This window comes from Phocoena sinus, chromosome 8 (genome assembly GCF_008692025.1).
Source record: "Phocoena sinus isolate mPhoSin1 chromosome 8, mPhoSin1.pri, whole genome shotgun sequence".
NCBI lineage: Eukaryota > Metazoa > Chordata > Mammalia > Artiodactyla > Phocoenidae > Phocoena > Phocoena sinus.
Window position 1 is genome coordinate 54,378,199 of NC_045770.1, and position 13,056 is coordinate 54,391,254.

The 13,056-nt window shown below is 44.2% G+C and overlaps 1 protein-coding gene across 11 annotated transcripts in view; it reads left to right on the plus strand.

Annotated features, from left to right (window-relative positions):
* The window catches only part of GAB2 (GRB2 associated binding protein 2), a 177,118-nt gene that overhangs the window by 153,954 nt on the left and 10,108 nt on the right, over window positions 1–13,056 (plus strand). For all 11 annotated transcript variants that reach the window (XR_004351014.1, XR_004351015.1, XR_004351016.1 and 8 more), the window contains 3 exons: window positions 10,099–10,691; window positions 11,478–11,572; window positions 12,609–12,873. Coding sequence is in view for 1 of the 11 variants with exons in the window: in XM_032639502.1 (XP_032495393.1) it covers window positions 10,099–10,691; window positions 11,478–11,572; window positions 12,609–12,873 (953 nt within the window). In the remaining 10 variants the exon portion in view is untranslated. The remainder of the gene's footprint in view (window positions 1–10,098; window positions 10,692–11,477; window positions 11,573–12,608; window positions 12,874–13,056) is intronic.

Genomic DNA, 13,056 nt, shown 5'->3' on the forward strand with positions numbered 1-13,056 from the left:
AATAAGTTTTGAAATCAGGAAGTGTGAGACCTTTAACTTTGTTCTTCTTTTTTAAGATTGTTTTGGCTATTTGGGCCTCTGACTGATTTAAGTTTTTTTCTTTATCTTTTTTCAGCAGTTTGAATGTGATATTCCTAATGTGTGTTTTTCTTTATACTTACTATGTTTGGGGTTCACTTGCCTGTCTGATTCTGTGTGTTGATATTTTTGATTCAGTCCAGCAAAATTTCTACCTGTATTGCTTCTGCCCCATTTTGTCTCTCCTTTCCTTTGAGGCTCATGTGAAACTTCAGTTACTCATATGCTAGACCACTTGAACCTTACCTACATGTCACCGATACTATTCTTTTTTTTTTTCCTATCCTTTTTCCTTTCTGTGCTCAGTTTGGATAGTTTTGTTTTGTTTTGTTTTGTTTTTTGCGGTACGTGGGCCTCTCACTGTTGTGGCCTCTCCCGTTGTGGATCACAGGCTCAGGATGCACAGGCTCAGCGGCCATGGCTCACGGGCCCAGCCGCTCCACGGCATGTGGGATCTTCCCAGACCAGGGCACGAACCCAAGTCCCCTGCATCGGCAGGCGGACTCTCAACCACTGCGGCACCAGGGAAGCCCTGGATAGTTTTTTTAATTCATTTTTCAATTCTAGGATTCCCCCCGCTTTTTTAAAAATAATTTTTGAAGGGTAATAGAAGTACAGTCAATGCCATATATATAAAATGTCCTCATGCCCCTTTGTAATGTGTCCTTCCTTGTACCATATTCCTCAGAAACGACTGACAGTCTTTCTGTCACTACATTAGTTTTCATTTTTTGGAATTAACTTGAATGGAATCATAGAGTATCACTATTTTTTCTGACTCCTTTCAGTCAGCATAATGCTTTTGGCATTCATTCATGTTGCATGCATCATTAGTTTTTCCTGTTTATTGCTGAGGAGTAATTCAGTGTATCTTTCTATCACAACTTACGTATCCAGTCACATGTTGATGGGCAGTTGGGCCATTTCCAGTTTCGGCTATTACAAATTAAGATGCATTTGTACATAAACAGTCACTAACAAATCTTGTATGGACATTTGTTTCATATCTCTTGGGTAAATACCTAGAGAGCTAGGTGGTTTACTGGTTAATTCTGTCAAATATTCAAACAAAATAGTACAAATATTACCCAAATTCTTTTTAGGAAACATAAGAGGAAGGAATCCTTTTGCAACTCATTTTTATATAACCAACATAACTCTACTACCAAAACCAGACAAAGATTATGAGAAAGAGAATTACAAAGCATTATTCCCTGTGATGATAGATACAGAAATTCTTTTTTTCTACAAAAAAGTATTAGAGGGCTTCCCTCGTGGCGCAGTTGTTGAGAGTCCACCTGCCGATGCAGGGGACACGGGTTCATGCCCTGGTCCGGGAAGATCCCACATGCCGCGGAGCTGCTGGGCCCGTGAGCTATGGCCGCTGAGCCTGCACGTCCAGGGCCTGTGCTCCGCAACGGGAGAGGCCACAACAGTGAGAGGCCCACGTAAAAAAAAAAAAAAAAAAAAGTATTAGAAAACAAATCCAACAACAACAACAAAATATATATATATATTTAAAATGTGTGTGTGTATTTTAGGGATAATATATATTAGGGAATATATATGTTTGTATACATCATTAGGGATAAGACACCATGACAAAGTAATGTTCATCCCAGGAATACAAGGTTGGTTTGACATTCAGAAACCAACCGATATAATTCATCACATTAAGATAAATAAAGGAAAAAAATCATATAATCGTCACCTCAACAGATGCTAAGAAAGTATTTGACAAAACTTAATACCTCTTCACAAAAAATATTTCTTAGCAAACTGTGAACAGAGGAGAACTTTCTCAAACTAATAACAGACTTCAAAGGATAACCTACAGCTAATATCATACCTAATGGAGAAGTAGTAAACATATTCCCCTAATATTGGAGACAAGGAGAGAATACCTGCTCTCACCACTTCTATTCACTAGTGTACTAGAAATCCTAGCCAGTTCAATAAGGGAACAAGAAAAATATAAAAGGCACAAATATCAGAAAGGAAGATGTAACACTGTCTCTATTTGCAGGTAACATGATTGTTTATATAAAAAATCCTGAATATAGAAAACACTAGAATTAATAAGGGAATTTAGCAAGGTCACAGGATAAAAGATTATTATACAAAACTTAATTTTTACATACTAGCCTCGAAAAATTGGGAAAATGAACTTTAAAAAATTCTCTATATAGTGATGCCCCCAAAATGGACTAGTTAGTAATAAATTTAACAAAAGACATGCAAGATCTCTTCACTGAAATCACTATCTAACATTGCTGAGGGAAATTAAAGACCTAAATATGGAGAGTCATAATATACTACAGTTATGAATTGGAAGACCCAATATTATTAAAATGGCAATTCTTCCCAAATTAATCTGTAGATTCAATGCAATCCAAATAGAAATCCCAACTAGCTTTTTCATACAAATTGATAAGTCAATTCTAAAATTTACGTGAAAATGCAAAATATGCTAAAATGTGAATAGCCAGAGAGAGTGCCATGGACATATATACACTACCAAATGTAAAATATATAGCTAGTGAGAAGCAGCCACATAGCACAGGGAGATCAGCTGGGTGCTTTGTGACCACCTAGAGGGGAAGATAGGGAGGGTGGGAGGGAGACGCAAGAGGGAGGAGATATGGGGATGTATGTGTATGTATAGCTGATTCACTTTGTTATAAAGCAGAAACTAACACACCATTGTAAAGCAATTATACTCCAATAAAGATGTTTAAAAAAAATGTGAATAGCCAAAGAGATCTAAAAAAAAAAAGTTAGAGGGCTTATACTACCTGATTTCAAGACTTTCCGTCAAACTACGGTTAGACAAGACAGTGTTGTATTGATGAAAGGGTAAACATACAAATCACTAGAACAGATTAGTGAATCTAGGGGGTAGAATGAAAAAAGATATGTATGATTTTGACAAAGGTGCCAATAGGGAAATGAAAGTCTTTTCAACAAGTGGATATCCATATAAGAATTTTTTTAATTTTTATTTTATATTGGAGTATAATTGATTAACAATGTTGTGTTAGTTTCAGGTGTACAGCAAAGTGATTCTGTTATACATATACATGTATTTATTCTTTGTCAAGTTATTTTCCCATTTTAGGTTATTACAGAATATTGATCAGAGTTTCCCTGTGTTATACAGTAGGTCCTGGTTGGTTATTTTAAATATAGAGTGTGTACATGTCAGTCCCAAACTCCCAGTCTGTCTTTCCCCCAACCCTTCCCCACCAGTGACCATAAATTCATTCTCTAAGCCTGTGAGTCTGTTTCTGTTTCATAAATAAGTTCATTTGTATCATTTTTTTTTAGATTACACATATAAGCAATATCATATGATACTTTTCTTTCTCTGTCTGAGTTACTTCGCTCAGTATGACAATCTCTAGGTCCATCCATGTTACTGCAAACAGCATTATTTCATTCTTTTTAATGGCTGAGTAATATTCCATTGTGTATATGCACCACATCTTCTTTATCCATTCATCTGTCAATGGACATTTAGGTTACTTCAACATCTTGGCTGTTGTAAACGGTGCTGCAATGAACATTGGGGTGCATGCAATGTCTTTTTCTATCCATCTCCCAGAGTAATGGAAATAAAAATAAAAAACAAATGGGACCTAATTAAACTCAAAAGCTTTTGCACAGCAAAGGGAACCATAAACAAAACATATAGGGATTTTTTTAAAAACCTTTACTTCATATCATGCTACTCAAAAGTTAACTCAAAAGTATCAGAGACCTAAATGTAAAGTCTAACACTGTGAAACTTATAGAAGAAAACATCTCTGTGATCTTGGGGTAAACAAAGATTTTTATATAGGATTTAAAAAGCAGGAATCATAAAAGAAAAAAATGATAAAGTAGTTTTTATCAAAGTTAAAACTTGCTCTTCAAAAGATCCCATTAAGAAAACAAAATGGCAAGTCACCAAATGTGAGAAAATATTCAAAACACATATCTGGCAAAGGAGTTATTTGTAGAATATATAAAGAGCTATTACAAGTCAGTAAGAAGACATGCAACCAATTTTTGTTTTAAATGGGCAAAAGATTTGAACAGACACTTCACAAAAAAAATAGATATAAGAATGACCAATAAGCTCATGAAAAGATGCTGAAACATCAGGGAAATGCAAATTAAAACCTCAGTGAGGTTTTGGTTCGTCTCCCCTGGAATGGCAAAAACAAGACTAGCAACACCAAGTGCTGGCAAAGTATGTGGATGGGCTTTATCCATGCACTGCTTCTGACATTCACATTACACACTAGGTACTCTGGAAAAAGGAATAATGCTTTACAGTTTACAAAACACTTTTATATTAGTTACCTCATTTGATCTCCAAAATAATCTTACAGGGTTACTTTTGAGTAGGGACTTTGAGAGAGAACCATCTCATTCATCTCTGCCTAGCATAGACATAAATATGCCTGATGATTGTAGTGAAATAGTATTTACTGAGGCCAGTAATACCAGCCTTCTGTCTATCCCCTTCTACATTCATGAGGGATCCTGATACAGTTACAACAAATGAAACATCTTAGAGATAAAACCATGACTTTTTTATTATTACTCTTACTGTACTACTAGCCACTATTATTTCTTCAAGTACCAGATAGTATGTATTCTGGTTAAAATGACTTCAGTCCTGTAACTATTGCCAATGGAAGGAGTTTTGAATGACACTGTCAAGACAAGCAGAATCTTTTTTGTTTTTGAAAACAAAGTAGTTTCACTAGATTTATTTTTGCCCTCTAGCTAGATTCTAGCCAATCTCTGTCTTCTTATTTCAAGGAGGCTGTTAAACCTGTAACATGTGATGCGTTGTGGTGTGTGGTGGGTCAAATGCCCTGGAAAGCCATAATTCTGGTGAGGGTTGAGGAAAGTGAAATTTCAAGTAACGAAATTCCAGAATGAAAGCATCACTGACCCTGCAGCAAGCACTATTCTACAGAAAGATAGGGGGTAAAAAGTAAAATCAGAAATGTCCATGGAGAACTTACCTGTGATTAATCATTTCTAAGGCTCATTCTCCCAGTGGCTTTGATTGACCAAAGGCAGAATATACAGCTTTTACCTTCATTTAATTTCACATATACAGCTTCTCTCTGTAACCACAGAGAGAAGGCAGGCTCAATATTGCAGCCAGAAGAGTTTGAGATACAAAGATCACCTCACCTCTTAGAGATTGTGGGACAGAATTTTCTGAGTTTTCTTCCCTCACAGGAAGGATCCATTTGGAATGAGTCAGATACAGAAGGATGGTCCAAATGACCTCTTAGGATTGCCAGTGACAGGTACAGAACGCTAAATGGTGGCTAATTTACTTACAAGCATTCAATTATACTCCAATTTTAAAAAATAGCAGAAAAAAAATTAAATTGGCCCTTTATTGTTATAAGGTACTTGGCATCTCGTAGAGTGGAAGGAGTGAAATTGTGGTGTAGTATGTTACCATAACATGAGAAAATGTACAAAAGAACAAGTGCAAAATAAAGTGGCTGGGAAAAACTAGGAAAGCATTCCTAACAGCCAAGAGAGAGGTTTGGGTTGATATTAAAACCAATGCATGTACAAGTGGTGGTGTGATAGCCCCATCCACCTGGGGCTCTGGGAGCAGCTGGGAGCCAGGAATGGAAAGGAAAAGCTGCTGGGCTTGGGGGAGCATTTTCTCCCAAACTTCTCTCTGCCCCCAGGGAGCTCCCCTATACACTTGTGTTCGAGTATCCTCTGGCACCATGTCTGCCATTTATCGTTTCTCCTCACTGGATGTGTGAGGGTAATACCTGTCTCTCAGAACTGTCAGGAGGATTAAAAGCTACGTCACATGTGATGTGCCTGGTACAGTACTGTGCTCGTTTTATGAGGCCTCCGTCAGCCCAGAGCCCTGGAAGAGAAACCTTTCTCCAAATCCACTGCTCCCAGGTATCTGTCCCAGAAAGCAACTCAGCACATCATGGTGGCACAGGCCTCAGTAAAGGCCTACGTGAAAGCAGTAAAGGCTGCAGGACTTCTTAGTGCTCAGAATTCCCCCTCTTGATTCTTGTCCAAAGGGAGCGCACTGTAGCCGTGTGGGTTTTGGGCAGGGAGTCCAGGGACCTGGGTGCTGGAACCAGTTCTGCTACCGTCCAAGTGTATACCTTTGGGCAAGTTTGTTCCCCTTGTTCAACTCCTTTCACCTGACTCTTGAGGTAATGGTCAGTCCCCCTCAGCGTGCATCGGTATCATCTACCACATGCCAGGAACTATGCCAGGGGACAGGATATGGTGCCCTGCCTTCTAGAAGCACAGGGTCAGGTAGGAGTGGAAAGACACAGACCCAAATAGATTTCACACAAGATGAGTGCTGTGATGGAAGCAGAGTGCTGTGGGAGCAAAGGAGGAGTGGTGAGTAAAGTGACAAGGAGACTTAGAGGACCGAAAACACCATCGTGGAGCAAAAAGGCTTCTTTGGCGCTTTGTGTAAGATTTTGGTGCATCAGGGAAACATTCCAGAGAAAGGTAAATTATGCAAGCCCAGGGCTGGAGCTCAGGGAGTGTGTTTAGGGATGAGCGAGTAGTTCTGTGACTGGAGAGGAGATGCCACGACAGCGGGAGGTTGGGACATGAGCTCGTGTGTTCTGAAGAGGAAGGGTTTCAATCTGCTGCTCCAGAGGGGTTCAGGCCAAGCTCAGGAAAGGGCACAGCAGCACCAACGCTTTTCTTTCTTTCTTTATACATTCATTTGCTTGTTTATTCAAGAAACATTTATTCACTGTTTACTATGTGACAAGCACTGATCCCGGTGCAGATGAGAGAAATGAATAAGACACAGTTTCTTCTTTCCTCGAGGAAATCACAGTCTGATGGAGGAGATAAGTAACAGTGGTGCGTAACACAGATAACAGTTGCTGCCTGCTCCAGGAACAGAGTTGAGCAAGTGATTGCTTGCACTGGGAGGTAGAGGATGTAAGAAACAGCTTCAGAAGATGTGCCATTTGAGCTGAGTATGAGCTCGCCAGACTGGAGTAAGAGGCCTTCCAGACAGAGCAAACAGCACAACAAGGCACGGGGGCCTGACTGCCTGGGGCATACGGGAACACCTGGGCAGCTGACTGAGTGGACCCTAGAGTGGGAAGGGGAACTGGGGAGGAGAGATTGGAGAGGTGAGTTGGTGTTGGAATATGACTCGGTCCTAAAGGCATTGAGGCAGTTTTGAAAATGGTTAAAGAGGGATAAAGAGGATCAGAGAGGTCCTAGGCTGATGGTCGGGAGACGAGTTATTACCCCTTTCGTTATTGCAGGAGAAAATCAGGAGGACCTGAACTGGGGTGGATTCAATAGGACCTGGTGTGATTATTGAGTGAGAAATCATAAGGTAACTCCAGGTTTCGGCTTGAGTGGCTGGTGCCTTTCCCAAACTGCAGAGTCAGGAGGAAGATGATGAGTTCACTCTTGCATATGTTTAAGGTGACTGCAGTACACCTGCAATGCTCTCCCCACCCCTGCACCACCTTAAAATCCTTCAAGGACTCCCATTCTCATCAGCCCAGGCCTGGCCCCTCCACGGTCATCTCTCAGCCCCGCCTCCTAAGGCACTTGCTCCAGCCTGAGCAGCTTGCGGTTCCTCGAACTTGCCAGATTGTGTTCTACTTCTGTGTCCCTCTAACTGGAACACCATTTCCCTTCTCTTGCCTTGTGCCAGGCCAGTTGCCAGAGTCAGTTAGAGGTGACATCTTCGGAGAGGCCTCCCCTGATATTCTGTACCACCACCACCAGGGAGGGTTGGTATAAATCTGTCAGCAGCTGCTTACTCACTGGCTTGATTGTAAGATTTGCAGGCAAAGGGACTTCCCTGGTGGCGCAATGGTTAAGGATCTGCCTGCCAATGCAGGGGACATGGGTTCGATCCCTGGTCCGGGAAGAGCCCACATGCCGCGGAGCAACTAAGCCCGTGCGCCACAACTACTGAACTTGTGCTCTAGAGCCCGCGCTCAAGAGCCCGCGAGCCACAACTACTGCAGACTGCGTGCCTAGAGCCCGTGCTCCGCAACAAGAGAAGCCCACTGCAATGAGAAGCCCACGCACCGCAACAAAGAGTAGCCCCCACTCACCACAACTAGAGAAAAGCCCGCGCGCAGCAACGAAGACCCGATGCAGCCAAAAATAAATAAATAAATTTATTAAAAAAAAAAAAAAAGATTTGCATGCATGTCAACTCCTCTACCACTGTGCCCCCTCCCCCAGGGCAGGAGGCTTCTCTGTATCCACTGTGCCTGGCCCAGGTGGAAAGTAGGACATCCGTAAATGTTTTTTAAATGAACAAATCCAGATAGGGCATCCACCAGCATTGGAAATTCCAAAAGACAAAATGAAAGGCACCAGAGACAAACTGACAGATGTGAACAATGTGAGCACCTTATGTCTACCATTGGCTCCCTGGTCCTCTGCTTCAGGCACTTCCTTATCTAAAGGCTAGATGTTCAATGATCTAGGCCATGCCTGTCGCCTTGGTTATGCGTGTGGAATGAAATAGGAAGGGAGGGAGAATACGGAGGACCAGAGAGGAGGGCCGCGGAAGGTTTGGGGACTGAAACGGAAGTCCTAGCCATCAAGGATGCAAGTTTACACAAGAGAGAGCCTGGCTGCTTAGACACCTGTTTCCCTTCCTCTTTCTAAGCCGATGGGCCTTGTTTTCTATCACCATCTGGTGGCCACATCCACAAATAACAAGCTCCCCATGAGCTGAGAGAGTTTGTATAAGACCCAAGTTCCATGGATTGGCCTCGGTGGGTTAAGAGCTGCCCACCCCCCTTAGAGATAGCATGCAAATTTGTATGTATGTGAGACTTGCCTTATTCTGGTGAGAAGTGCCAAGAGCTTTTTATCAGATTCTTAAAGAGGCATATAGCCTCCAAAAAGCTGAGAATCACCACTAAATGATAGTTCTAGAATAGTGATTCCTTTATTTCCCCCAAATGGAATCCTGTGAAGAATCATACTGTAAGAGAAAAGCAGACCTGAATCTCTACTTGCTCAGAACATCACCTTCTAATTTCCTAAGGCACCTACGCAGAACACAGAATCCAGTTTGGAAACCCGGCTAATACACCCAAAGGGTTGTGGAGTTTCAGAACCAGATGGACCCTTAAGAGCTATTGAGACACACCAGGTCCTGCCTTGGGGAAGGAGACTTGGTGAAGCCCACAGAGCATATCAGTGGTGGAAATGGAACCTGCACAAATCCCATCGCCACCCGCCACCCCCCCGCCAAGATCGTTTTACTTTTTAAATCTTATTTCCCCAAAACATGAATTTTTAAAAAGTAATAATCAAAACCTTTTCTGTCCTGAATATAGTTCCCAAACAGGAAAACATTTTTCCTGGAGAATTTTAGTCTTCTGGAAAGAGATATTTTCCCCTCTAAATGCCTCTCAATGAACCATAATATATGATAGAAAATAAATCTATGGCTTACATTTGAATAGTTCTGTGTAACTTAGAACAATACATTAGCTGACTTGTTTTACAGTGGGAAAACTGAGACTCAGATAAAATGACTTGCTATTTTCTGATACCAACGTAAGGGTTCTTTCCGCTATCTCACAGCCTTTGTATACGAATGCATATATTTTGTGGCACTTAAAACAGTAAACAAGTGTGTGGTATAACTAGCTTGTTGATATATATTTGGGGAGGTAAGACCAACCTCTGCTAATCACAGCCATTTGGGAGTAGGGGAAGGGATAAAGGCTAACACTGAACATATACTTACTAGATACGCTAGAGTCCAATTTCTAAGCAACCTTAAAGCATGATTTTAATCACCATTTTTGCAGTCGCATTTACTAAAGCTCAGAGAGAAAACGTGCCTTGCCCAGATAACCCTCAGGCCTGCCAGCCTCCTCAGCCTGTGTGTTCCACACCACCTAGCTGCACAGGGTTTGAACAGGCCCGCTTGCCTCTCTGGTGGGCAGCCCTGGCCTCCTCTAACCCCTGCACCCCCTTCTTTCTGTCTCTTAGGAGCGCCAGCTTCTCTCAGGGCACCAGGGCCTCGTTTCTCATGAGGAGCGACACGGCCGTGCAAAAACTTGCCCAGGGCAACGGACACTGTGTCAACGGGGTCAGTGGTCAAGTCCATGGCTTCTACAGCCTCCCCAAGCCAAGCAGGCACAATACAGAATTCAGAGACAGTACCTACGACCTCCCCCGGAGCCTGGCCTCCCATGGCCACACCAAGGGCAGCCTCACAGGCTCTGAGACGGATAACGAGGATGTGTACACCTTCAAGATGCCCAGCAACACCCTGTGCCGTGAGTTTGGGGACCTCCTGGTGGATAATATGGATGTTCCGGCCACCCCACTCTCAGCCTACCAGATCCCTAGGACATTCACACTGGACAAGAACCACAACACCATGGCAGTCGCCACTCCTGGGGACTCGGCCGTAGCCCCCCCACCCCGGCCCCCCAAGCCAAGTCAGGCAGAAACACCTCGATGGGGCAGCCCTCGGCAGAGGCCTCCAGTCGGTGACAGCAGCAGATCGGCCTCTGCCGCTGCAACCATCCCCAGGCGCAATACCCTCCCAGCCATGGACAACAGCCGACTTCACCGAGGTCAGTGTGAGCCCTTGCTGAGGCCGGGGGCAAGGGAGGCAGCACAGGGGTTCTCCGTAGCGTGCCGGTTCTTGGTCATCCGCGCCAAGGAGACTTAAGTCCCGCCCAGGGGACCTGGGATACAGGTTTAGGCATCTTCTACCCAGACCTTTCCTAGTTTGCCCTCCAGCACTGGAGGCTATTAGTAGACACCACAATGGCAAGAGTTTAGCAGACCCTGCCTGAGAGAAGTTACTGTTCTACTAAGGAGGTAGAACATTCTTGGTTAACCACAGTACAACATATTATGGGTTTAGAGGTCCAAATCACAGTCTTTTATTCATTTATAAATCAAACCAAAGATTTCAAAAATAAATTTAGAAGCTTAGTCCAAACCTATGTGGACCAACAGACTTTGAAAATCAAATCTACAAAATATTTTCTAAGCCACATTTGAATCTCTGGTTAAAGTCCGAACGTCTGTCTGAAGTATTAAATTCTGTTGCCGATTTCCCACTGAGAGTATTCCAACTCTGCATATAACCTCCTCTGTTTGATGAAAAAGTAGAATAATATTAATTCCTTTCATTTGGCATCTGCCAGCACTGGAGCTACATCCAGAAGCCTGGGAGGAATTTGTGAGCTGAGGAGTGATATGATAGAAGCAATCCCTTATCATTAGGGGTTGAGAGCAGTATCTTCGGAGTATCAGTAAGACTCTGAGCCACACTGGTGAGGGTGTGGGGAAGTGTCAACACAGGGATTGACTCCAGTGAGTGCACATGGATCTTCCTTCCTCTGTCGTAGCTTCTTCCTGCGAGTCCTACGACTACCCCCAGCGTGGTGGAGACAATGCGGGCCGGTCCACCGAGTCCGTGAGTGATGCAGTCAGCGCTTTTCTGGTGAGTGGGGTTTAGCCAGGGGTCCTTAAGTCAGCTCAGGTGGATTAAAGGTCACACGCATGGAACTAAAAACACAGCCCCAAAGCATGATGGCATCTCCCTCTTAGGAGCCTGCCTGGATTCTTGTCTCAGTTCAGAACCCTGGGTTGAGTTTTTGGAAAGTAATAGGCAGGTATCCTGATCTGGAAGAAGTGTGTGTACTTAGGTGCACTAGCCGGTAAGGCTCATCACTGTGGGCAAGCAGGAAGGGTCCAGGATGCAGAGGACCCAGGCGCTGGGATGGCGGCTCTAAGGCAGCATCCGTGCCGTGAGGTCTCACCAGGCAGGGGTGGTGCTCAGAGTCAGGCTCTGGCAGAATTATGGTTCGCGTGCAGGGTCCCAGGCTACCCTGAGGAGGGGGCTGATGACAGTTCTCCGAGGTGTCGGGCCCAGCTAAGCTGACTAGGGCCTGGCTCCAGGCCCACCGGAAGGACTGTGAAATCAGGTAACTGAAGCAAAAGCAGCTTAGTTGTGTGTCTGGAAAGACAAGGCAGGAGTTAAAGGAAGGCTGTGGCCAGGGTAGCTGCATTGTACAGCCCCGTGGCAGCTCTGACTGCAGCCCGGCAGTCACACTGAAAGCTGGGTTGGGGAAGCACACCTGCCCCAGACCTCACGTGCCAGGGCCAAGGCTTCCCTTACGCTCCTTGCCCTGCCAGTGGCAGGTGCTGACTTGCCGGTGATGAGTCCGGACCTGAGGAAGAGGGAGGGTCCTGAACCAAAGCTCTGCTTGGTCAGGCATTCAGAACGCCTCGTGGATACTTTCTACTAAAGATTTATCACAAGTTATAAGTAAGCTCCAAGGGATCATGGAAGCTGGAAGAGACCCACAGACCTCATTTCTTCCTGTCTCCTCCTCTGCTTTCTTAGTTGTTCTTCCCAGGGTCCGCCTTATAGCCGCACAGTACACCCAACTCAGTCTTTCCTTGCCTTGTGTACAAATTCTCACCCCTTCTTGTTTCCTGTCACTAGTAACAGCAGTATTTCTTTTCACTCCTAGCCAGGGAAAACAGTTGTAGGCCGATCGGATAGCACCAATTCCGAAGACAACTACGTACCTATGAATCCAGGCTCCTCCACCCTGCTGGCTTTGGAGCGAGCAGGTGATAGTTCCCAGAGTGTCTACATCCCCATGAGCCCGGGGCCCCATCACCTTGACCCGCTTGGCTACCCCACCTCAGCCCTTCCTATGCACCGAGGCTCCAGCCGAGTGAGTGAGATCCAGCCACCCCCTGTCAACCGCAACCTCAAACCTGACCGGAAAGGTAAGTCCACTCTTTCCTCGTTCCATCTCTGGACAATGTTCAGGGACTGTTTGCATTCATTTAGGGATCAGGTGGATCCTAAACTTTTCTTGCAAGGAAGTGGCAGCCTCTGGGGCCTAAACCAACCCAAACACACACACACACACACACACACACACACACACTCTCTCTCTCTCTCTCTCT